Source organism: Hemiscyllium ocellatum, chromosome 10 (genome assembly GCF_020745735.1).
Source record: "Hemiscyllium ocellatum isolate sHemOce1 chromosome 10, sHemOce1.pat.X.cur, whole genome shotgun sequence".
NCBI classification, from domain to species: domain Eukaryota; kingdom Metazoa; phylum Chordata; class Chondrichthyes; order Orectolobiformes; family Hemiscylliidae; genus Hemiscyllium; species Hemiscyllium ocellatum.
In genome coordinates this window covers 113,133,522-113,160,732 of record NC_083410.1, presented here as the reverse complement: position 1 = coordinate 113,160,732, position 27,211 = coordinate 113,133,522, and the positions used below count along the sequence as shown (strand labels likewise).

At 39.6% G+C, this 27,211-nt stretch overlaps 1 protein-coding gene across 3 annotated transcripts in view; it reads left to right on the top strand.

The window, feature by feature from the left end:
- ehbp1 (EH domain binding protein 1) overlaps nt 1-27,211 on the top strand; it is a 389,620-nt gene that overhangs the window by 142,056 nt on the left and 220,353 nt on the right. For all 3 annotated transcript variants that reach the window (XM_060831882.1, XM_060831884.1, XM_060831883.1), the window contains 2 exons: nt 10,886-11,147; nt 14,820-15,033. In XM_060831882.1, the coding sequence (XP_060687865.1) occupies nt 10,886-11,147; nt 14,820-15,033 (476 nt within the window). The remainder of the gene's footprint in view (nt 1-10,885; nt 11,148-14,819; nt 15,034-27,211) is intronic.

The window sequence follows — 27,211 nt, the reverse complement described above, 5'->3', positions numbered from 1 at the left end:
AAGGTGCAGAGGAGATTTACCAGGATGTTGCCTGGTCTGGAGTGAAGGTCTTATGAGGAAAGGCTGAGAGACTTGGGCCTGTTCTCATTGAAAAGAAGAAGGCTAAGGGGCGATTTGATAGAGACATACAAGATGATCAGAGGATTAGATAGGGTAGACAGTGAAAGCCTTTTTCTTAGGATAATGATGTCAGCTTGTATGAGGGGGCATTACAAATTGAGGGATGATAGATTTAAGACAGATGTCAGAGGCAGGTTCTTTACACAGAGTGGTAAGGGTGTGGAATGCCCTACCTGCTCATGTAGTCAACTCAGCCACATTAGGGAGATTTAATCAATCCTTAGATAACATGGATGATTTTGGGATAGTATAGGGGGTCGAGCTAAGAATAGTTCACAGGTCGGTGCAACATCGAGGGCCGAAAGGCCTGTTCTGCGCTGTAGTGTTCTGTGTTCCATAATTTAACCTACCATTGTGATACGAAATTTTGATCTTCAGAATTTTGTTCTCTTACTCTCTCTTTCCCACCCATGATGTGTCAAACTATCTTTCTTTTATTTGCTTTGATCATGGCTGAGCAGATGTATTTGGGCTTTAAAAGTGGTTTGGTTTAAGTCACAGTCATAAATTAGGAATTGTTTGCTCTGCAATTTAGAACATGAAATAGTACAGCACAGGAATAGGCCCTTCGGCACATGATGGTGTGCCTCAGATGATGCTGGCTAGCACGAGGGGACATAGCTTTAAATTGAGGAGTGACAGACATAGTTCAGATGTTAGAGGTAGTTTCTTTATTCAGTAGTAGAAGCGTGGAACACACTGCCTGCCATAGTAGTAGACTCGCCAACTTTAAGGATATTGAAATAGTCATTGGATAAACATATGGGTGATAACAGAATAGGATAGGATAGATAGGCTTCAGATTGGTTCCAGAGGTCAGTGCAACATCGAGGGCTGAAGAGCCTGTACTGCGCTGTAATGTTCTATGTCCTATGACGCCAAATTAAACTATTCCCTTCTGCTTGCCCACGATCCATATTCCTCCATTTCTTACTTATTCATGTGCTTATCTAAAAGCACCTTAAACACCATTATCATATCTGCTTCCACCAATACCCTGACAGCACATTCCAGAATGCCATTAGGAAAGGAATTCCAGGATTTTGACCCAGCAACACTGAAAAAAGTGGTGATATATTTCCAAGTCAGGATGGTGAGTGGCTTAGGTGGTGTTCCCATGCATCTGCTGCTCTTGTCCTTCTAGATGCAAGTGATCATGGATTGGAAGGTGATGTCTGAGGATCTTTAGTGCATCTTGTAGATAGTACACGCTGCTGCTAGTGAAGTGATGGAGTAGATGTTTGTGGATGCTGTGCCAATCAAGCGGGCTTCTTTGTCCTGGATGCTGTCAAGCTTCTTGAGTGTTGCCTGCACCCATCCAGGCAAGTGGGGAGTATTCCATTACACTTCGGACTTGTGCTTTGTTGATCATGAACAGGTTTTGGGGAGTCAGGAGGTGAGGTACTTGCCACAGTAATGCTAGCCACTGACCCCTGTTCCTGTAGCTGCTGTTGTTTATGTGGTGAGTCTAGTTGAATTTGTGGTCAATGATAACTCCCAAGATATTGCTACTGGGGTATTCAATGTTGGTAATACCATTGAATGGCATGGGCGGTGGTTAGAGTGTCTGTTATTGGTGATGGTCATAGCCTGGCATTTGTGTGACATATATTTGACGCTTGTCAGCACAAGCCTGGATATTGTCCAGAGCTTGTTGCATTTGAACATGGACTACTTCAGTATCTGAGAAGTCGCGAATGGTGCTGAATGTTGGTGCAATTGTCTGCAAACATCCCCACTTCTGCCCTTAGGATGGAAAGAAGGTCATTATAAAACAGCTGAAGACAGATTGATCTTCAGGCAGGAACAGCAAGATCCCACAGAGCTGACAGAGAGAGGGGTGTGGGGAGAGGTGGGCAGGGAGGTTGGAGATTGAACAATTCAACAGTTCTGGGAAAGAGAGAGGATCCAGAGAGTTGTAGGAAGGGAATCTACAGGGAAGTGTGAACAAGGTGGAGATGGGAAGGATGGGGATTGAAGAAAAGATGTGAGACAGAGAGAGAGAGAGAGAGAGAGAGAGAGAGAGCTGGGAACACAGATGTAGAGGTGGGAACTGGAGAGTGAGAGGGAGGCAGTGACATCTGTGGGATCAGACTGTGCAGCAGTCTCTGTCCATCTTTTTTCCCCTTTGTCCCTAAGGAACACCTGCACAAATGCCCTAGAGCTTAAATGACTGACCTCATCAACCATGGCCATGTTTGTATAGGTACCTGTCAGGTATAACTCTGACCATCGGAGAGTTTCCCCCGATACTCATTGATTCCAGTTTTGCTAGGGCTCCCTCATGCTACACACTGTCGAATGCAGCCTTGATATCAAGGGCTGTCAGTTTCACCTCACCTCTGTCATTTAGCTCTTTTGACCATATTTGAACAAAGGCTGTAATGAGATCAGGAGCTGAGTGGCCTCTGGTGGAACCCAAACTCAGTGTCGCTGAACAGGTGCTGCTTGATACCATAGTAATGACGCCTTCATTGGCTATAAGTTCTCTGTATTCTTTGGAATGAATAGAAGCTGTTGATTCATACCTGCATATAGCAGATATGGAAGTGGAATGCAGGGGAACACTTGTCATGTATGTATGTATATATGGTCAAGAGTGTGGTGCTGGAAAAGCAATCGGTCAGGCAGCATTCGAGGAGCAGAAAAATCGATGTTTCGAGCATTAGACCTTCATCAGGAAAGCCTGGTGAAGGGCTAATGCCCGAAACATCGATTCTCCTGCTCCTCAGATGCTGTCTGACCCGCTGAGCTTTTCCAGCACCACACTCGCGACTCTAATCTCCAGCATTTGCAGTCCTCACTTTCTCCATGTATGTTTATAACTAGAGAGTCCTTCCCTGATTGTTCTACCACTCTCAATTGCACTTTTAGAGAAAACATTGAAAGTTATGAACCTGTTGTTGAATGAATTAATGAATACAAACTGGATTCATCAGACTTTAGCAGTGCAGTAATGCAAACTAATTTTATAAGTTCATAAGTTACAGGAGCAGAATTAGGTCATTTGACCCACAGAGTTTGTTCCGCCATTCGATCATGGCTGATATGCTCCTCAACCCCCTTTTCCTGCCTTCTCTCCATATTCCTTCAACCCATTAACAATTAAAAATCTGTTTAACTCGAGCTAACCTTCTCTGGATGTGCACGGGAGGAAATTATTTTCCATTCTCTCCTTTTGTGCAAGGAAAAATATCGTAGTAAACTGGAAAGCTGAGGGCCCTCCAGGACTTTCGAATTGGCCCAGATTAATCAAAGTATTCCCTTTGCCTTCCTTACAAATATGGTGCACCAAAAGACTGAATTATTCTATAAAATATGGCAGCCCTTCTTGAATTATATAGATACAGATATTTTGGCCATTTTGTCAAGAGCTTTCATCTAGTTGAGGTAACGGCTAGTCCAGGGGCCCTTGGGGGAGGTATCCCTCATGAATATGGGTTTTAATGATGTTAATTCATTCTGAGCATGTACTTCACTATTTAATTACTATGTTATCCTTTTTTTTCTCTTGAGTAATGTAAGATATTTGATCATACACTCTGGTTAGTTATAGGTTAGATTAGTAGTTGAGTTTTGTCTTTTTCTTTTTTTTTCTCTCTGTATCTCTTTTTGTTTGACAGATTTTGGCTATTATTTATTTAAGATTTAATTGTATATTAGTGTTTGTACTTGTGGTTTTTTTTATTTGTAAGCTTGTAAAAACACGTTAAATTTTCAATAAAAATATCTATTAAAATAAAAAAAATTCTGACTAATTCTTCCTTACATTTACTCACAGTCCCAGCATCCACCACACTTAGGGGCAGTGAATTCCACAGATTCACAACCCTTTGGAGAAGTAATTTCTCTTCAACTCTGTTTTAAATTTGCTACCCCTGATCCTAAGACTATGACTTCTTGTCCTAGAATGCCCCTCAAGAGGAAGAATACGCTCCACATCTATTTTATCCACACCTACTATCATACTGCATACCTCGATTTGATCTCCCCTTGTTCTTCTAAATTCCAGAGAGTATAGGCCTAAACTGTTCAATCTCTCTTCATATGACAAACCCCTCACCTCTGGGATCAATCTAGTGAACCTTCTCTGAACTGCGTCCAATGCCACTATATCTTTCCTCAAATAAGGGACCAAAACTGTGCATAATATTCCAGGTGCGGTCTCACCAATGTTTGATATAGTTGCAACAATACTTCCTTCCCTTTATGTTCTAGCCTTTTATCTATAACAGCCAACATTCCCTTCACTTTCTTTACTACCTGCTGTACCTGCATGCTCATTTTCTGTGACTAGTACATCGAGATCTCTCCGCACCGGGGCACTCGGAAGTCTCTCCCCATTAAGGTAATAGGCTGCCTTCCCATTTTTCAACCCAAATGCATGACCTCACACTTATCCACATTAAACTGTGTCTGTCACTTTTTGGCCCACTCTCCTAATCTATGTATCTATTTGTAAGGTTCTTATTTCCTCATTGCAATTTACTGTCATGATTATTTTTGTGTCATCTGCAAATTTGGCCATTGAGCCTTCTGTACGTATCTAAGTCGTTAACGTAAATTGTAAACAGCTGGGGTCCAAGGGTCGAACCCTGTGGCATCCCACTAGTTACGTCTTGCCATCCAGAGAAAAAAAATTATCCCAACTCTTTGTCTTCTGTCCATCAGCCAGTGACCTATCCAGGCTAATAAATTACCCCTAATTCCAAATGATCCAACCTCATGAATCTTCTCAAACACCTTCTAGAAGTTTAGATAAATTACATATATAGCATCCCCATTGTCTACCTTGCTTGTTACATATTCAAAGAACTCTAACAAATCAGTCAAATATGATTCGCCCTTCATAAAACCATGCTGCCTGTTGCACACTTAGCTTGAGGGAAAGTACAAGGAGGGATGAAAAATCACCTACAGAAAGCAATCATCTAATTCCAGCCTTGACAATGCACAGAAGTATTCAAGAGCAAAATTAAAAGACCCCCTGTAGGCCAGCTACAAAGATGTTCCTTGGTTCCTTGTACCTGTAACCAGGGTCCTGCTGAAATTCTCCTCCGCCTCTGTTGAACAAATAGTGCAGGCTGGAAACTACATTCTAGATTTCCCCATCACCTGAATTTTGTCAAAGTGTACCAAACCTGAATGTTTGATTGCTGCTTGTGTTTTATTTTAGGCATGTTGCATGATGAAATGTCTTGTGGGCCTTGTCTATCTTTCTGTTGATTTGGCAATTCCAGTGGCTCTCTGATCAGCCTCCCATTTTCCATTCTCTGTAGATTTGAGCCCCTCAACTCTAAATTTTGTAGCCAGCATTCTAATTTGCCCAGGGATTCACCAATTCTGAATGGATTAATTTATATAAGCTTCCAGTTTTGTTGCACCTTGTATTTAAAATTCTGTATCTTTTCTTTGAATTCTACACCACCATCCTCTGCCCTGGGTCTGCGACTTCTGCCTGTAAGTTCCTAAATCCTTCTAAGAACTTTGTGTGTGCTCCAAGTCTGGCCTTAGGTGTTTTCCACTCCCAAGGTGGGCACCCTCTCCACCACCCATCCCATTGACAACCATACCATCTAGTTGCCTAGACCTGGAGTTCTTGAATTCTTTCCAATTTGCAACCCTGTCTCTTCACTGTGGATCACTCCTTTTTGTCACCTGCCCCTAACTTATCCTACTTTGGTTTGGTGCCAAATTTTAGCTGATGTCCTTGCCTGTGAAGCACCTCAGGTGGGGTCTTTTGTACATCAAAGGTGCTATGTAAATCCAAATACAGAATAACCATGATTATCTGAATGAGATGGGTAGGGAGTATTTTATTTGGATAATTGATTGTTTGGATAATGTTTTTACGGGACCTTGAGATCTTGTTCGGATGACCTGAAATTCTGATAATTGACGTTCGGATTACCGAGGTTGTTCGTAGATATGTTTTTCAATGCTGTAATATCAGGCCTGTTCCCACTAGGTGGAACTCTTGTAAGCATTTCCTCATTCAGAGCAGGATTCTGAAACAGAAACTAAAAACACAGGAAACACTGACTTGGTCAGGCAGCACCTAGGAATTCGCATTTTGGGAGTAGCTATTTCTTCAAATACCGTCATTCTTGCTTTTATGCAGGTGAAAGCAAAATACTGCAGATGCTGGAATTCTGAACCAAACACAGAAAATGCTGGAGAAATCCACCATCTGTGGAGAGATAATTGAGATAATGTTTTGAGTCCAGTGTGACTTCTTCAGTTTTGAAGTCCAACAGAATATTATTGGACTTGATCCATTATCTCAGCTTTGCTTCCCTCAGGTGCTGCCAGACCTGCTGAGTGTCTCTGGTGGACGCTATTTCAATTTCATCTTTTTCTAATCAGTTTTTCCTGTCAAAGTAGACAAGTTCACTTTTTCTCACATAGTATTTCATTTTTGCCTACTCACTTAACTGTCTAGATCCCTTTTCAAAGGGAGGGAGACAGTCTGTAAACCTAAAAGCAATAAGTCTGTAAAATTCAGAATACTATTTAAATGGAGATAGACTGCAGAACTCAGGCACAGGCAATCCCAGTTCATGCCATCGCAAAATGTTAGCATGCAGGAGCACAGGTGACAAGGAACGCGAATGAAATATTGCTTATTGCAAAGGGGATGGAAAATAAAAGAAGAGAAGTTTAACTACAGTTATACAGGGCATTGGTTAAAAACACACCTGGACTACTGTGTGCAGTTCCACCCTCTTCATTTGAAAATGGATGCAATTACATTAGAAACAGTTCCGAGGAGAGGACTTCATGTGACTCATCCCTGAGAAGAAGAGATTACCCTATGAAAAAAGCCTGACTTGGAGAGGTGGTGATGTAGCTGTAATGTCACAGGCCCAGTGAAGGAAAGCTATCACTCATACCTGTTCTGAAGAAGGGTCACTGGACCCAAAATGTTAACTTTGCTTTCTCTCTAAAGTGCTGCCTGACCTGCTGAGTTTTCCCAGCAATTTCAGTTTTTGTACCTGTCTGGCTGATATGTGACTCCAGATCCACAGCCAAGTGGTTCACCTGCAAATGCCCTTTGAGATGACTAATGAACTACTCAGTTGTATCAAACTGCTATGAAATTTCAAAGGAATTAAAACTGTGTGGACTGCAATGGTTCAAGCAGGGTGAAGAGGCGGTGGGGGGAGGGGGGGGTGGGGGGGGGCAATTAATGTAGATGCCCACATTCCTTAAATGCATAAATTAAAAAACACAATTGGGCTGGTAACCATTGGATGAATGCAGTATTTTCCTGCAATTGGATCATTTCTGCAGTCTTGTAGGTTATAAAATATGAACAACATTGACTCGGTGAGTGACACTGTCGCAGATCTATTTCTATAGACTAAAAATCCTATGTATGGGGGGGTTCCCTGATTCATGAATGTCTGATTTACGAGTGCTCTTATTTATGAGTGCGATCCATCCAGGGTGTAATTTTAAGACCTGCCATATGAATATTTCCTGTACTTATGAACTGCTGTTCTGAATTGCATACAAATCACCTTGTAAATAGACTCCTGAATAAGACCATAAGACATAGGAATGGAAATAAGGCCATTTGGCCCATCGAGTCCACTCCGCCATTCAATCATGGCTGATGGGCATTTCAACTCCACTTACCCGCATTCTCCCCGTAGCCCTTAATTCCTTGTGACATCAAGAATTTATCAATCTCTGCCTTGAAGACATTTAGCGTCCCAGCCTCCACTGCACTCTGCTGCAATGAATTCCGCAGAGTGGTGGGCTGAAGAAATGTCTTCACATTTCTGTTCTGAATTGGCCCCCTCTAATTCTAAGGCTGTGTCCACGGGTCCTAGTCTCCTTGCCTAACGGAAACAATTTCCTAGCGTCCACCCTTTCCAAGCCATGTATTATCTTGTATGTTTCTATTAAATCTCCCCTTAATCTTCTAAACTCCAATGAATACAATCCCAGGATCCTCAGCCATTCCTCGAATGTTAGACCAACCATTCCAGGGATCATCCATGTGAATCTCCGCTGGACACGCTCCAGTGCTAGTATGTCCTTCCTGAGGTGTGGGGACTAAAATTGGACACAGTACTCCAAATGGGGCCTAACCAGAGCTTTTTAAAGTCTCAGTAGCACAACGGTGCTTTTATATTCCAACCTTCTTGAGATAAATGACAACATTGCATTTGCTTTCTTAATCACAGACTCAACCTGCATGTTTACCTTTAGAGAATCCTCAGCTAGCACTCCCAGATCTCTTTGTACTTTGGCTTTACGAATTTTCTCACCGTTTAGAAAGTAGTCCATGCTTTTATTCTTTTTTCCAAACTGCAAGACCTCGCATTTGCTCACATTGAATTCCATCAGCCATTTCCTGGACCACTCTCCCAAACTGTCTAGATCCTTCTGCAGCCTCCCCACTTCCTCAGTATTACCTGCCCGTCCACCTAACTTCGTATCATCGGCAAACTTCGCTAGAATGCCCCCAGTCCCTTCATCCAGATCATTAATATATAATGTGAACAGCTGCTGCCCCAACACCTCTTGTCACCAGCTGCCATTCCGAAAAAGAACCTTTTATCCCAACTCTCTGCCTTCTGTCAGACAGCCAATCCTCAATCCATACCAGTAGCTCACCTCGAACACCATGGCCCTCACCTTGCTCAGCAGCCTCCCGTGTGGCACCTTATCAAAGGCCTTTTGGAAGTCTAGATAGACCACATCCACTGGATTTCCCTGGTCTAACCTACTTGTCACATCTTCAAAGAATTCCAACAGGTTTGTCAGACACGACCTCCCCTTACTAAATTCCATGTTGACTTGTTCTAATCCGACTCTGCTCTTCCAAGAATTGAGAAACCTCATCCTTAATTATGGATTTTAGAATTTTACCAACAACCGAGGTTAGGCTAATTGCCTATAATTTTCCATCTTTTGTCTTGATCCTTTCTTGAACAAGGGGGTTACAACAGTGATCTTCCAATCATCCGGGACTTTCCCTGACTCCAGTGACTCTTGAAAGATCTCAACCAATGCCTCCGCTATTTCCTCAGCCACCTCTCTCAGAACTCTAGGATGTATCCCATCGGGGCCAGGAGATTTATCAATTTTAAGACCTTTTAGCTTTTCTAGCACTTTCTCTTTTGAAATGGCAACCATACTCAACTCAGCCCCGTGACTCCCTTTAATTGTTGGGATATTACTCATGTCTTCCACTGTGAAGACTGACGCAAAGTCCTTGTTAAGTTCTCCTGCTATTTCCTTATCTTCCATTACTAGGGAGATGCACCCATTTGCAACGCAGGGACTGACAGTATAGCATGTACATCCTGCAAGTGCTATAATTACTTCCTGTAACATTTTTCAATTCTACTTTGTGGATTTGACTTTTATTGTTATGTAAATGTATATGTTTACCTCACTGTGGGCAAAGTTTAACTTTATCTGAGCTAAACATGAAGGGGAAAGGAACGTAACTGTCAATGTACAAGATGCTGTTGGTTCATTCAGCTACAGTATGTCACATAGAAATTTGTTTTGTTTATGTAACTGTGAAATGTGAGTAAAACATTTATAAATAAATGAAGCAGGAGGAGCCCTCCATCCTGCTCTGCTGTTTGATATGGTCATGACTAACGTTCTCTCTCCACCCCACTTTCCCACCCATTCACAAATCCCTTGATTCCTTGAGAGATCAAAACTGTCTGTATCTCAGTCTTGAGTATATTCAGTGATGGAGCATCTATGACCCTCTAGGTTGCAGAATTTCACAGATTCACAAGCTGTTGAGTGGAGACATTTCTGCTCATTGTCTGTACTTATCAGGAGATTATGTCCTGCATTCTAGATTTCCAGTGAAAGGATTTTTCCTGCATTGTGTGAAAAAAACACTGCTTGTTCTGGTATTCATTTCAGAAATATATTTTTGTTTGTAGGCATTGCTGTGAAAGATTCATAGATATAATAGCCACTTGCATGAAGTGTTTGTGAACTAAGCCACACAAATTAACTGCTGATGTATTGTGTATACCCCTACTGTCTGTGAGGATGTTGCTATGAGGTTTTTCACTGGGCATGTGCATTTCCCCCTCAGTCACTCTTCATTGTAGCTTCCTACTCAATGTCACAGGTGTTCCCAGAATGCTATCATTTTGAAGGTAACATCATAGGACGATGGAGCACACAAGGAAGGCCATTCATGCTGTTGTGCCACTGTGAATTTATGCAAGTGCACCTCAGCTAATCACCTTTTACCTGAAGCTCTATAAATCTTCTGCCTAGATAGTTATCCAATTCACTCTTCTCTCAGAGTAATGTAAATCTGTAGAATTCTTTCCTGCAGAGGACTGTCGAGGCTGGATTATTAAGTATATTCAAGGCTGAGATAGATTTTTAATCAGTAAGAGAGTCGAGGATTATGAGGAAAGGGAGGAAAATGGAATTGAGGATTATCAGATCAGTCATGATCTCATTGAATGACAGAGCAGACTTGATGGGCTTCATAGCCTATTTGCTGCTATGTCATATGACTTTATGATTCTACCTTCACCATGCTCTCAAGCATTGCGTTCCAATGTTAAACACTTGCCTGGAAAGCCTGCTTTTCTTCATGTCAACTTTTTTTGTAGAAAGAGAAATGTATGGAAGTAAGAATTGTGTTTTTGCTTCAGTTGTATAATCATTTTAGGTTTTGCAGGAATTTTCTGTGCTGTCATTTTTTTTTACATTTAACTGTTTTACTTCAAATGTAAATCTCTCGTAACTTTGTTTGCAGAGAGAAATATTGGAACAATGTCAGCCGCAAGACCAGAAGAATCTTTCTACGATAATGATCCTAACAATCCTTTTAATGAACAGTATGAGAATTCTCTCAATCCCTTTGATGTATATGATCCTCAACCTGACAGGATTATTGAAAATAGGATAGAAGCAATAGAACCACCTAAACCAATGAAGAGGCAGAATGTCAAACCTGTGGACATGAGCAAGTACCTCTATGCTGATACAACAAAAACAGAGGAGGAGGAATTAGATGAGTATGTTATTAAAATATTCCAATATCTGATTTGAATTTGTTTGTATACCTAATAGCATACAGGCTCATATCTTAAAAACTTACGGGTGCTATCCGATGGATACACTTAAACCTTCAATGATGCTGAAAGAGATCATTACCTGTTTGTTCACCTATGTAAGCTGAGTTTAATAGGTATTAAAAATCATATAGTCAGAGCATCCAATTTCATGCACTTTAGTTTAGTCAATTAAGTTTCCAGTACGTTTCTTCTATAAAATGCATCAAAGGAGACGGTTGCATGAATAAATACTGCAGCTTAGACCATAAAAGATATCTATTTATTTATTTACATTTCACCCCATGTTCGAACTGGTCAGATTTTTCTTCAGCTCAGGTGGGACCAGGTGAGTGGCTAACTTGGTTTGGTCCTTGGGAACATCTTTTCCATTTTGTGAAGTATTGCATTTACTATGGCAATATAATTAATTAAATTCTTCCAGAAATGTATTGAACAGCTTCTGAGAATAGCACTGAGAATATGGTGGGTTTAGGTTGTCAGGCTTGGAACAATTGTGTACCAAATTTAGATCTTAGTCTTTTAAAATCTTTAAAAATTCTCCTCTCTTACTGAGCAGCATTTTGCAGCTTTTGGACAGATCATTTCTTCAGTTGAATTCTGACATGTGAAATGTAGGAATTACAAGTTGCAGTGGAAGTAATGGCCAAGTGAGATTATTGCTAGATTATTAATTCAGAGACCCAGGTAATGTTCTGAGGACCTGGGTTTGAATCAAATTGGTAGCATAGTGAACAGTGAAGAAGGCTATCTAAGATTACAAAGACATCTTGATCAATCAGGTCAATACGCTGAAGAGTGGCAGATGGAGTTTAATTTGGTTAAGTGCGAGGTATTGCATTTTGTAAAATAAATAAGGGCAGGACTTGTACAATTAATGGTAGGGCCCTGGGTAGTATTATATAACAGAGAACCTTAGGGGTTCAGGTACATAATTCTTTGAGATTTACGACACAGGTAAACAGGGTGGTTAAGGCATTTGGCACACTTTCCTTCATTGTTCAACCCTTTGAGTCTCGGAGTTGGGATGTCATGTTGAGATTGTATAGGACATTTGGAGGCCTCTCATGGAGTTGTGTGTCACCCTGCCATAGGAAGGGTATTATTAAGTTGAAGAGGGATCAGAAAAGATTTGCCAGGATGTTGCTGGGAATGGAGGGTTTAAGTTGTAAGGAGAGGCTGGATAAACTGGGACCTTTTCCACTGGAGCTTCAAAGGCTGAGGGGTGACCTTATAGGGGTTTATAACGTCATGAGGGACATTGCTAAGGGGAATAGCAGATCTTTTCTCTAGGGTGGGAGAGTTCAAAATAAGGGGGCATATTTTTAAAGGTGAGAGGCAAAAGTTTTAAAAAGGACATGAGGGGCAACTTTCTTTTTAAAATAACACAAGTTTGGTTCGAGTGTAGAATGAACTGCAACAGAAGTGGTGGAGGCAGGTACAGTTTGCAACATTTAAAAGACATTTTGCATAAGTACATGAGTAGGGAAGGTTTGGAGGGATATGGGCCAAATGCAGGCGAGTGGGACTAGGTTAGTTTGAGAACATGGTTGGTGTGAACTAGTTGGAACAAAGAGTCTGCTTCCATGCTGTATGACTTGACATTTTAATTCAATAAAAATTTGAAGTTGAGTCAAATAATGAACATGAAATCGTTGTCAGTTATTGAAAAAAAAGACCATCTCATTTACAAATGTCCGTTAGGGAAGGAAATTTCCATTCATGCCTACAAGTGACTCTGGAAACAGAGGTGGGCAATAAATGCTGACCTGGCCAGCTATGACTGCATCTCATGAATGAATTTTTTAAAAATATAGTCATTGTTAATAGAGCTATGCCTGCTTAGTGGGAGAATGTAGTTTCCTAAGAATTTGCCGACATTCAAGGGTGAAATTAGTGAAGATCATTTTAACAATGGCAGCTTAATTTTATAAGGAGGAACCTTTGCAGGATTATGTTAGCATTAATGAAAACATTTGTCTTTTCTCATCTTCTACGTTCCAATTCATTTGTTTTTAATTTATAACTGGTTTATTTTTTGTAACTTCACTGTCTTTTTTTTTACCACTGAGGAATGTAGTTGTGGGACCTTAGCTTATATGTAAGATATCATTAATATTGAAGATGTTAGGAGAAAGGAAGCAGAAATTCAGAGGCTTGGAATGGATCATGCAAACCTGTGGGTTGTAAGTAGTAGGTCTGAGATAAGAATTTGGATGTTTTTTAAGTGCTTAGGAAGATTGAATTAGATTCTCTCCAAACTCCCCTGCCTGGAGGACAGTCATTTGAACCTTTTATAGTGTTAGTTTGAGTCAGTGGTATGTGGCCTAAAAATACTGCCAAGTGTTGATGTTCTCTGAAACTCCACAATCTATTTGCATCAGCACAAACTCTGACTGATGCATGCAAGATCACAAGTTACATGGTTTGTTGCTTATGGCATTTATTTTAATGCCTTACTTTCTAACCATTTGCTTTATATTTGGTGTTAACCAATGAAAATAATTAGAAACTAATAGTGTTGCAATTCTAAATTCAAATTGTGTTTCCAAAACTCAACAGTCGTTTTGAGTCAGTAATACTTTTAATACCTTTACCCTTTTACTTCTAAAGTTTTAAACTAGCGATGACTGGAATATTCCTCAGAGACCCCTTCTGTCAGCAGGTTAAATTTGGTCCTGTCATCCTCATCTTTCATTCGAGTATCTTCGTCTTATTGGAAGTTCATGAATGACAGATGGATCTGGAAGGCAAGCTTCAAGACTGACATGTGATGTGCACTGAAAGTGCTTAGTTGTTTGTTTCCTTGTCAAATGGTTTACCACAGCAAAATAGAGGTCGATCAAGTATAAGACACAAGAGCAGGCTAATTGACCAATTGTGTTTTATATATCTACAGGATCATCTTGCTTTCCTATTGATAGTGAATGGAAAGTTGCCTTAAAGAAAAATTCACCTTGTCCATGATGAAATTTGTTTCCACAAAGAGCTTTATATCAATCTAAGAAGTTTAATGTTAGGTTAAATTGGTTGTTGTTTTGATATCTGGCTGATGATAAAACTATAAATTAATGCTTATTTTTAATTGCCTAATTTTTTCTCTCTCACTACTTTTGTAAAGGTGCAGAAAGAAAATGAACAAATAAGCGCATGTTTGACATTGTTTAATGACTGTCATTTTCTGAGCTAAACTAAAACTGGGTTCAAAGCTATGCAAGTGATTGTATTAAAACCAGTAACATTTATTTTCACTTTTTTGGTATGGTTAGAAATATTATTTAAAATTAATATTAAAGCAGATTTTATATTTTTTAACTGAAACTGCCTATGCAAATGACATATTCTGAACAGTGACAGGAAGCCACTTGATATCTGAATGTGGACCTTAAGATAAGAGTTTAACATTTATTTAAATGTTTAGTAAGAAGTACCGAACAAGATGATCTTTGAACCATGAAAAGCTTGTCACAGTGAATGTGGCCTGAATTTTTTATTTATTCAGCAGTTTAAAGGTTATACGATGCAACAAAAACACTGTACGTGATTTCTGGAATGAGAAGAAAATATATTTTATGGAAGAAAGTTGTCAAAGGAATATTTTTCTGTTTTAATTAGATCTAATCCATTTTACGAGCCGCAGGCTGTACATTCTACAAAGTATCAAACCTCATTAGTGACAACTTCAGTACAACAGGCCGAGACAGAAAAAAAGACAAAGAGGAAAGCACCATCACCTCCAGCACCTGACAATACATCCACACCAAAGACAGAAACTGTAAAGGTGTACGCCAAACCAGCTGCTGTGATCGATATATCCTCATCACCAAAGGTATGGTTTAGCAGTAGATTCATTATAATTGTCAGTTCACTTTTGTTTTCAAGTTTTGAGCTTTTAAGATTCTATAATGTGGCAAACTTTAGATAGTAAGGGTAGTGGATAATTTAGCTTTAAATGTTTTGCAAATTTAGTTATTTCTAACAACTTCTGATAGGTATAATAAGAAAAGTCAAGAGGTAAGGTATCCAAAACAGAATGTTTGCTCAGATGAGTCACAGTATCAATGTTTCTGGCATTTATTATGAAAAAAATCTTCCTCAGAATTCTGCAATCAGTGCCTTTAATCATTCCACAAATGTAGTGCTAATGATGTTCCTGTTACTGCAGAAAGAATCATGAAAACATTGGCCAACTTGTAAGTTTTGTTTGAAATTATGTTGTAATTATAAAGGGGATTTCAGATACTGACCTGGGCTTTTCATTGAAGTCCATGTGTTTCACAGATTGTCTGAATCCCAAAATTTGTCAAAAGTTTTGAAATTGTCCCAGGGCATTTACTTCTTGGTGAAGTAGACTACTTGCATTTCATATTTTGTTCAGTTTTTGCTTTGTGTTAGTAAAAGTTACAAATACTGATATTGTTAATCAGTTGATCTGTAATGTTGATGTATGATGTTCAAAATGGATTGATAGTTGTAGAACCTTTCGTGAAAATCCATAAATAATTTACAGCTTAATATAGAACTTTAGTGGACAGAATATAGTTACTTCTGTAATTTCCAGAATCTGAATGTCAGCAACAGTGCTTTACTAAACTTCAATATTTCAGGCATTGAGAAATGTATGAACTGTCAATATGTCAGCAGCACTGTCAAATCTAATGCGTCTGTTTCTTGCTTATAAAGAGTATGTGGCATGAGGGGTGGCAAAGGGAAAGAAATTATCTGTTTTTCTTACTGTCTTCCTCTTAGAAATAAGAACAGTAAGTTGAGAATATTCAAATTAAACAGTGTGTGCAATCTGATTATAAGAAAGTGATGATTGTCCTTGAATCTTTTACCCAAGTAACTAATCTTCAGATGAGCATCTGCTACTGATCACAAGGTTGTAGTATGCCTATAGAGTTTTTTTTAATTGAGATATGGACATTGCTGATAGGGTCAGTATTTGTTACCCATCCCTGATTGCCATTGGTCTAAATGGCTTGTTCAGCCTTTTCAGAGGGATATAAGAGTCCACCACACTGTTCTGGCTGTGGAGTCAAATACAGGTCAGACTGGATAAGCACAATAGATTTCCCTTCCAAAAGTACATTAGTGAATCTGATGGGATTATTTTTACAACAATCGGTTGTAGTTTCATGGCTGTAATTACTGAGGCCAGCTTTTAATTCCAGGCTTTACGAATTGAATTTAAATTCTATCAGCACAGTAATATTTGAACGTGCATTCCCCCAGGCCATTAATCTGGACCGTAAGATTACTGCTTCAGTGACATTGCTACTGGACCAGTGTCTCCCAAAAGCTGTAAAGTTGTTGGAGTTACTGGATGTTAGTTCAGGAGCTCTCCCATCATGGATTTTGTTATTGGACTAATTAGAGACCAGGACTGATTAGGTGGAAACACCACTTCACATCTCGCCATAGTAACAAAGGAATTTAAATTCAGTTCATTAAGTGAAAAGAAATGAATAAAAAGCTGCTGTCCATAATGGTAACTGAGTAACTCATAGATGGAAATTTATAAATGTCATTTGGGGAGGAAATCTGTTATCCTCACCCAGTCTGGCACCCATCATGCAAGTCCTGTTCTTCAGCAGTGTGGTTAATCATCAGTTGTCAACCTCTTCAACATTCTCTTGAGGGCAATTGAGAATGGGCAGTTGTTGTCTTGACTATAGTGCCCATATCTGACAAGTGGATCGAAAAGAAAACTTAGCCTGTATTCTCTTCCATTCTCCCCTGAGAGCATTAAAATAACTTCTGAAGTAGTTCCACTGGACAAGATGCATTTCCATGAGCTGATTGAAGGTAAAAACATACACTTCAATCAAACCATTCAGATATGATTGTATTCAAAAGTAATTTATTAATTGTGTATTTACTTGAGCACAATATTTTACCTTTAATTTTTAACTGCTTTGTGTAGGTAGAGGGTTTAAGTTAAGAACCTATTACTAAAGATATGACTCTTAAATTATGGTGATTTTGAGACTCAAATAATAGACAATGAAATCCACATTAAATTCCAAATTGCAATTTGTATTTGAATTTAGGTTTTTACAGAGAATGTCTATGTATCAAACATTAGCTGAGACTACATTGGTGAAGTGTCCATTTTTGTGCTGCATGAGTGCAAATAGAGAGCTGCTGATTAAAGGGATGTCAAAGTTGGAATGTAACTATGGTTAGAAATAACAGTTTAAAATGGTCAACAAATGGTTAACTTTTTGACGGTTTGGGTAGAAAGTGTCTTCTATAATTAATGATCAGAAGAATATCAAGTTCAGTGTGAGGATAAGACTTGACACTTACATTCCATCTAGCATCTCTTTGTCCTATTACTATCAGTGTTTGATCCCAACTTTAATGAACATTAAGTTGCTACTTCTGCTCCTGTAGAAACTAAAAGAATGATACAAGTATGTATGAATTTCAACATCTCCAACAACTAATGATTTTGGCTCCCTTTTAAAAAGTACTAATTAACCAAAAAGAACTACTTTTTATTGGAATCTGCCTCACGTGCCCTTTGTCATTTTGTAGATGCCAAACAATTTTCCAATTTATTTGGGTACAGGTGACTCACCCCATTTAGCTTAGTGACTCAATAGATAGCTAAGCCAAATAGTCCAGGGCGATTGCTAGTCAATGTTTGTCTGATAGTGTCACCAGATTGACTGGAGCATCTGTACTGTTGCCTTGGAATTTATAACATTGCTGATGCAGAAAATATTCTAGTTTATTGTATAGTTTATAGACGCTTAGATTGATTGAGCCTGATGTCTCACAATTTGAGAGTATTGGCACATTTGTAATGCAGTTCATAAGAAAACCTCTGTCAGGCATCTTAGGCTTACTGCTGCTTTGTACAGACCAGTGTACTAGAACTCACTGAACTTCCTGTTTTAGTCCATCAAAATGCATCAAGTGGTTCTGAAGTTTCACTGATCAATGAGCTCTGTGAATGTAGTCCTGTTTCAGTTGTGTTCAGTACTGTTTTCAGAGTTTACTCCATTTGTTGAATTCCACATGACCTTTGCGTGAATAAAGGTAAACAGGATTATAACAGCCATTTTCAACAATAGAGAGAGCAACTGACTGAGTGTGGAAATTGTTTTGATGCCACACAGCCTGGAGGCAGTGCTGTTAATGTGTCTAAAGTGACAAGGAAGATTGAAACAACCATTTAAAAATACTAAGTGCATTAAAGAAAAGAGCACATCGTACAAAGTAAAGGAGGGAGCAAGCACTTTTGATGTGGTGTGAAGAATAGGCATGCATCGTTAATAACTGTCCACAAAAGCTTCAGCCAGCCTTGAGGCGACTAGTTTGATTTATGCAACATAAGAAAATTATCAAGAGAATCTGTTGTGAATATTCTTAAGCAGCTAATAAATGAACAAATAACTAGTAGATCACTCATGGTATAGTTATCAGTAAGTCTTTCTTTTACCTGCCTGTGCTCTTCTAATTCTGACCGTCTTTCCCTGTTTCTCACTTTTGTTATTGCTTTCTGCTTTTCTCTTCTGCTTCTTTGTAGTGGAGCAGAAACGCCATCCACACATCGCAAATGGAATAGGACTGGATGAGAATGAATAGGGCCAGAGGGGAAGCATTAAAATTGAAATTTGAATGGGACACAAGAAAACAGGAGAGATCATAAGACCACAAGAAATAGGGAGAGAAGTAGGTCATTTGACATCTCAAGCCTGCTCTGCCATTCCGTAGAATCAAGGCTGATCTGTCCACTTTCCTGCCCTTCACCTAGAATCCTTGATTTCCCTATTCCATACTGGGGATTATTGTAGCAAACCTTTCCTGAACTGCCTCCACTGAAATGATATATTTCCTTTAAATAAGGGGGCTAAAACTGCTCACAGTAGTCCAGATGTGGTCTCATCCAAAGATGTACAGGTTAGGTGAATTGGCAATGCTAAATTGCCCATAACATTAGGTGCATTAATCAGGGCTAGGTATAGGGTAAGGGAAATAGATCTTGGTGAGTTACTCTTCGGAGGGTCGGTGTGGATTTGTTGGGCCAAAGGGCCTGTTTCCATACTGTAGTGAATCTAATCTAATCTAATCGCCTGCACCTCATGGAGATGTAATAAGGCCCTTAATTCTTTTAGGGAATGTGCCAACATAACAAAGTCAGAAGTTATTACCCCATGCTAATTGCCCTCGAATTGAGTGGCTTACTGAGAGGGCGGTTAAGAGTTGACCACCTTGCTGTGGGTCTGTCATCACATGTTGGCTAGATCAGGTGAGGACAGTCGATTTCCCTCCCTAAAGGACGTTTGGGGTGGCATGGTGGCTCAGTGGTTAGCACTGCTACCTCACAGCACCAGGGTCCCAGGTTCAATTCCAGCCTTGGGTGACTGTGTGTGGAGTTTGCACATTCTCTCTGTGTCTGCGTGGGTTTCCTCCAGGTGCTCTGGTTTCCTCCCACAGTCCAAAGATGTGCAGGTTAGGTGAATTGGCCATGCTAAAGTGCCCATAGTGTTAGGTGCATTAATCAGAGGGAAATGGGGACTGGGTGGGTTACTCTTCGGAGGGTCGGTGTGGACTTGTTGGGCCAAAGGGCCTGTTTCCACACTGTAGGGAATCTAATCTAATCTACTTAATGAACTAGAGGGGTTTTTATTACAATCAATGATACCTTCATGATTACCATCACTGAGACTAGTTTTCAATTCCAGATTTATTTGAAACAAAACAGAAATTGCTGGAGGAACTCAGTGTGTCACTGGACTCAAAACTTTATCTCTGCCTTCTATCCACAGATGCTGCCAGATTGCTGAGTTTCTCCAGTGATATCTGTTTTTATTTCAGATCTTCAGCTTCTGCAGTTCTTTGTTTTGTACCAGATTTATTTAAGTTTCAGCAGCTTCTTTGGTGGATTTGAGGCCACATTTCCCATAGTATTAGTGTGGTTCTTTGGATTATTAATTGAGTGATATTATCATAATGCATACTTACAGATTTTCTTTAGCGACAGTTTGAATGAAGCAGCTGATGAACAGAAAGTCTTAAAGTGTGAGTAGTAGAGACTCTGAAATTAAATGACAAATGCCACGATTAGAATATGTGTCCGAAGATATTGGCCTGAGACTCACTGAAAATATGGCCTTAGATTTCTTCTCAAGCATATAATGAAGTATCCTGGCCTAGCTGGTCAATTGTCTAGTTTCTATGCTGAACCAGTCTACAGGTCCATCTAGCTGGATTGAGCTAAGGTGGGGAGAGTGGACTTTGACTGATAGGTCAGCTCCTGTCAGCTTTATCTCCACAGAAACAAAGTATGAAAATGTACCCTCTGTCATTGACTGTAAGTTGTTTTGAAATATCCAGTTGTTGTGAAAAGGACTGTATAAGTGCAAATCTCTCTCTCTCAGTCCAAAACTAGAGGGCATAGGTTTAAGATGAGGGGGGGAAAGATTTAAAAGGGACCTATGGGACAACTTTTTCACGCAGAGGATAGTGCATATATGAAATGATCTTTCAGAGGAGGTGGTGGATGCTGGTACAATTACAACATTTAAAATGCATCTAAATGCGTATATGAATATGAAGGGATGAGCCAAATGCTGGCAAATAGGACTAGATTAATTTAGGATGTCTGGTCGGCATGGATGAGTTAGACCGAAAGATCTGTTTCATGCCGTACAGCTCGATGACTGTATTACCCTATTTTGTAAATACTGTAATGCTGCCTTTAAGGATTATTGGTTAAGCCACTGAAAAAGAGGAAACTGAATGCATGTGTATATGGGATCCTACGACCCACTAATGAATTTTCCACAGAGCTAAAAGGTGTTATGATCCTGATTTACATATTCAAATTGACCTGTATCAGACTGGCACTCCAAACACTAAATTTGATAGCTGCCAAATCTTCTGTAAGACAGTAGGATTTCAAATCGGTGGGAAATAGAGAATTTTTCTGCTGAAGAAGGGACCAGTTTTATCTATCCTGAAAATAAAAATGCTCTGTGGATTTGGCAGCATCTAGGGAGAGAGAATGCGTGAATGTTAGAGGATGATGGTACTTTATCAGATTGAGTTTCTTCCTATGCTGTTGAAATGGAAGGGGATCCTGCTATGCTGCCTGAACTGTACAGGGAGTCTGTTAGCTCAGTAAAGACCTCCTGAACTCCCCTAAGCTTAAGTAGTTGTTTGGTAATACTGACCTTGAGTATTGCTGGAAATAATACATATTTTGTCAAAACTATCTTCTTGCACATATCAGGGCAATATGCACAAAATACCAAAATCATGGGAAACCAGCATTTATACAGTTTGAGAAATAAGTGCTGATTGGTCAGCATGTGGACTCATAACTGGTTGAGGCATTTCCATGAAGAATGCACCAGTTAGACAATGATTGATTATAAACTACCAAGTTTTGTTTAAATTTGAAACAATGCAGGTTAATTCTATCTGACCAAGATATTGGTCTGTGAAGTAAGTCAGAGAATGGCTGTCACTTATTTTTGTTGGGTTGGAACAGGCTCAATGTTTGTACGTGTTCTTTCAATCTGCAAAGGACAGGGACCTTCATGTTAATATACTTAGCTTCAGATGTGTGCAAGTACACCACGCTGCAAACCTGACTGATTGAATTGGTTGTCAGTGAAATTCTTCACACACTTTTGATTTTTGAGAAAATGTTGCTTAATCATGGAATCACATCCAATGTTGGACATTGTCTTGAGTCATGCAAACACAGGTTGTTGGATATGATTCAATCTTGCTTGTTGCAAACAGCTAATGGAATATACTATTTGATGCAATCAGCCAGTCTTTGGGATGTAAAGCCTACATACCAGCATCATGCTCGCACTGAAATTCAAATACCTCATGACTCATTTGCATTAGGCAGAATGTCTTTCTGGCTTGACAGTGACATCCTCTTAATGGTGAACACCACTCGTGTTGCTACAGAATATAACCGAGTCAAACAGCTAGCTTCACCTTGCTCACACTTCTATAATACCTTACTCAGATTAATTTCAGGAGACTGGGCATTTCTCAGGATTAAAAATGATGACCTTAACCCCTTTCATGAGCTTGTGAGATATACAGCAAAGAAGAAAGTATTTAAGGTAGCCATTATCCCACAATATGAATTTGATGGAATCAATTCCAGCATCAAGCTATGCAATGAACAAATGGCTTGGCTCTGATAAGAAGGTTTCTGATCAGGTTAATCTTATAGTGTGTGGAACTACAGAAATCCCAATGCATGTGTTGACCAGTGAAGTTAAGCTTGCAATAGACAATAGAAGAGAACTCCCTGGCAGGCATCACAGCTAGGATCTGGATCAGTGGTGCTGGAAGAGTACAGCAGTTCAGGCAGCATCCAACGAGCAGCGAAATCGACATTTCGGGCAAAAGGCCTTTATCAGGATTAAGCTTTTGCCCGAAACGTCGATTTCGCTGCTCGCTGGTTGCTGCCTGAACTGCTGTGCTCTTCCAGCACCACTGGTCCAGAATCTGGTTTCCAGCATCTGCAGTCATTGTTTTTATCACAGCTAGGATGTCAAGAAAAGAATATTTGTCAGTTCCATTTTACAGATGAGTCTGAGCACAAGATGAAGCCCAATGAGATGTGTACATGCTTTATCAAAGTGTGTTTTTTCACCAATACCTAGCTAAGTGTTAACATTAAAAAGCAGGATCTCAAAATTAGTAATCTCAGGGTTGTCCCCAGTGCTGTGTGCTAGTAAGATTAGGAATAGGAGAATAGACCAGTTGAATGCATGGCTGCAGCAATGGTGTAGCAAGGAGGGATTGCTGAGGCATTGGGACCAATTCTAAAGAAGATGGGATCTGACAAGCTGGAGAGTTTGCATCCCAGAATTTCCTAGTACTATGGAGGAAGCTGTAAACTAAAGAGGCAGGGAAACAGAAACCTGAATGGGAAGACGAGCGAGGCAAACAAAGATAGAAATGAAAGGTAGAAAAGTGGAAAGCGAAAGTGGAAGATGGAAAAACCAGAGGTAGCAACAAATAAGGCCATAGAAAATATGTAAAAATGTCAAAGACAAGTCTAAAGATAGAATTTATGAATGCAAGGAGCATTCACAATACATTGGGTGAATTAGTAGCACAAATAATTGTAAATGGGTACAATATGATTGTGATTACAGGGGATGGCTGCAAGGTGACCAAGGCTAGGAAGTGATTATCTGAAGATTTTCAATCTTTAGAAGGACAGGCAAAACAAAACAGAAAGTGGGTGATATTATTTGTGAAAGATTCAATCAATGCAATAGTGAGAAAGGATATTGGTACAAGCAATCTAGTTGTAGAATCACTCTGGGTGGAGCTAAGAAGCAACAAGGAGAGGTGATGACCTACTGGTATTATCGTTAGACTATTAATTCAGAGACCCTGGTCATATTCTAGGGACCCAGGTTCGAATTTTGCTATGCCAGGAGGTAGAATTTGACTTCAATAAATATCTGGAAATAGGAGTCGAATGATGACCACGAAAACATTGTCAATTGTCAGGAGAAAGCTATCTGGTTCACTAATGTCCTTTAGGCCTTGCCAATGACACCCATATCCCATGAATTACTTTTTGAAAAAAGGGCAGAAAACATTGGTGAGAGTTTTCCATAGGCCTCCAAACATTAGTGGTAAGATAGGAGGCACTGTTAAGTAGGAAATCAGAGATGCATGCCACAGTAATCATGATTTAGATCTACATATAGACAGGACAAACTACGTTAATAATTTTAGTATGCCAGATGAATTCCTGGAATGTGTGCTGGATGTCTTTTATAGATCGGTAAATTGAAAAGCCAACTAGGGAACAGGCCTACCTAGACATGATTTAGTGCACTAATGAGAAGCTAATCAATAATCTAATTGAGAGATCCTTTAAGAAAAAGTGACCATAACATGAGATTTCTTCACGCAGTTAGAGAGTGAAGTTGCCTAATCCAAAACTAGAGTTCTAGAACTAAAGGAGAACTGTGAAGGTACAAGGGCCTGGTTGGCTGCGCTTTTGGGTGAAAGAATGCAATAGAAAAAGTGGTTGAACTGTGGCTAAGAAAACAAATTGGGGATAGTATTAGATTCAAAGAGGAGTCACATAAAGTTATCAGAAAAAATACAAAATCTAAAGACTGGGAGCAGTTTAACATTTAGCAAAGGAACATTAAGAGATTGGTTGAAGAAAAACATAGAATATGAATGTAAACTTGCAAGGAATTTGATGAAAGTATTGAAAAAGGAAAAGGTTAGAAATGGGAGAATTGATATTGGAGCACAAGGAAATGGCAGAGCAATTAAACAACTATTTTAGTTCTGTCTTCACAGAGGCACAAATAATTTCTCAGAAATGCTGGGATTTATTGAGAAGTAAAAATCGAAAAAAAAATCGCTTGGAAATAAATGTTGGAGAAATTAGTGGAACTGAAAACCGATACATCCCCAGGGCCTGATAATCTATATTTCAAGGTACTAAAGGAGGTGACCATGGAAATAGTGAATGTGTTAGTTGCCATCTTCCAATAATCTGTAAATTCTGGAACAGTCCTGGCTGATTGGAAGATGACAACTGTAACTGCACCACTTAAAAGTAAAAGGGAGGGACAAAACTGGGAATTTCAGTCCAGTTAGCCTAACAGGTGGAGAAAATACTGGAACTATTAAGAATGTGAAAGTAGGACACTTTTTAAAAAAAACAACAAATTATATGGATTACACAAAATCAACATGGATTTCTGAAAGGGTAATCATTTTTGACAAACCTGCTGGAGTGTTTGAGAACATAACTAGGGATACATGATGCAGTACCAATGGATGTGCTGTATTCAGATTTTCAGAAACCTTTTGATAAAGTTTCACGAGATTATTGTGCAAAATCAAAGCAGTGGATGTAATATGCTGGCCTGGATTGAGAATTGTTTAGCAGAAGGGAAACAGAGGAATAAGTAATTTGTCGGTGTGATAGGCAGTGACAAACTGGCTATTGCATATCAAAACTTAGGCCCCAGCTTTTCACAATACATAGTAACAATTTGGATTAGGGAATGAAATGTAATTTTGCTATGTTTGCTGGAGAGACAAATTAATTGGAATGTGAAATGAGAGGCAAATGTAGAGGTTTCAGGATGATTTAGACAAGTTGGGTGAGTGGACAAATCAGTAGGTGCAGAATAACAGTAAGTGTGCATTTATCCACTTAGGAAAAATCAAATGGCAGACAATAACTTAAATAGTGATAGATTTGGAAATGTTCATGGAGAAAATGGCCGGGGTATCCTTACACACCAGTCATTTAAAGCAAGCATGTAGGTTCAGCAAACAAGTAGGCAAATGGTATGTTGGCCTTCTTCGAATGAGGGATTGAGTACAGAGCAAGGAAGTCTTACTGCAGCTGTAGAGAGTCTCAATGAGACTACACTTGGTGCAATTTTGGTCTCCTTACCTGAGAAAAGGTATACTTATCATAGAGGAAGAGCATGAATGTTCATCATCCTTTGATGGCAGTTGTGTCGTATGAAAAGAGATTGGGTTGACTGACCTGCATTTGCTAGAGTTTAGTGGAAGAGATGATTTCTTTAAATGCATAAACTTCTGACAAGGCTGGACAGTCTGGGTGCAGGGCTGATGTGTCTCTTAGCTGTGGTTCAGAACAAGGTGGGTCATGGTCTCAGTATATGTGTTAGGCCATTTTAGATGAGATGAGAACATCTTCAATCAGATGGTGGTGAACCTGTGAATTCTCTACAACAGGAGACAATGGAGGTGAAGTCACCGAATACATTTGAGAAAGAAATAGATTTCTACAAGCTAAAGATGCCGTGATTTATGTGGGGAAAATGGGAATACGAGTATTGAGAGATCGGGATCAGCCATGATCATAAGACCATAAGAAACAGTAACAAGAGTAGGCCATTCACCCTTTTGAGCCTCCTCCACCAATCAATAGGATCCAACACTCCTAACATCCACTTTCCTGCCATTTCCTTACAATCTTCGATTCTCCTACTGATTAAGAATCTTTCTATCTTAGCTTTTAATATTTTACAATCACTCTGCCCCCACAGCTGTCTGTGGCAAGAAGTTCCAAAGACTCTTAACTCTTGAAGAGAAGAAATTCCTCCTCGTCTCATTCTTAAATTAGCACCTCTTAATTCTGAGAAGGGAAAGACGATCTCAGCATTTACCCTGTCAAGCCCCTTAAGAATCTGCATATTTCAAAACTCCACAATTAACAGTGATACAGTTCCCCTTTTCTAGTCACATTATAGTAACACCACAGAGCCGACCAGTTGTAAGTTTCAATCTGACTGCCTACTAACCTGTCACTGCTGTGGTCCAGTAATAGAAACCCAAGAGGGGAAATTGCGAACCTCCAATCTTGGGTGGCACAGTGGTTAGCACTGCTGCCTCACAGTACCGGAGACCCGGGTTCAATTCCCGCCTCAGGCAACTGTCTGTGTGGAGTTTGCACATCCTCCCCATGTCGGCATGGGTTTCCTCCAGGTTCTCCTGTTTCCTCCCACAGTCCAAAAATGTACAAGTTAGGTGATTTGACCTTGCTAAATTGCCCGTAGTGTAAGGTGAAGGGGTAAATGTAGGGGAATGAGTCTGGGTGGGTTGCTCTTCAGAGGCTTGGTGTGGACTTGTTGGGCAGAGGGCCTGTTTCCGCACTGTAAGTAATCTAACCTTTAATCACAGAAGGCTACAACCAGTTCAGGTCTGGCACTGTTCTCCAAGGACTCCAAGCAGAGGCCTATAATAATTTTAATAAATACCTTCTACAAATCCATAAACAATGCATCATATAATATACCTTAGAATTTAATCAAAACAAAAAGCTTTTTGTCAGTATTGAATAGAGATAATCTCTCGTACTGGCTTGTTCTTTACTGATCAGGCTGGTCTGTTAACAAAGACAGTCCACTACATCTTCCGATTACCTGGTTTCCTTAAACTGAGAATGTCACTACCAGTTTATCTAGATCAGTTTAGAGAATTTGCCTTTG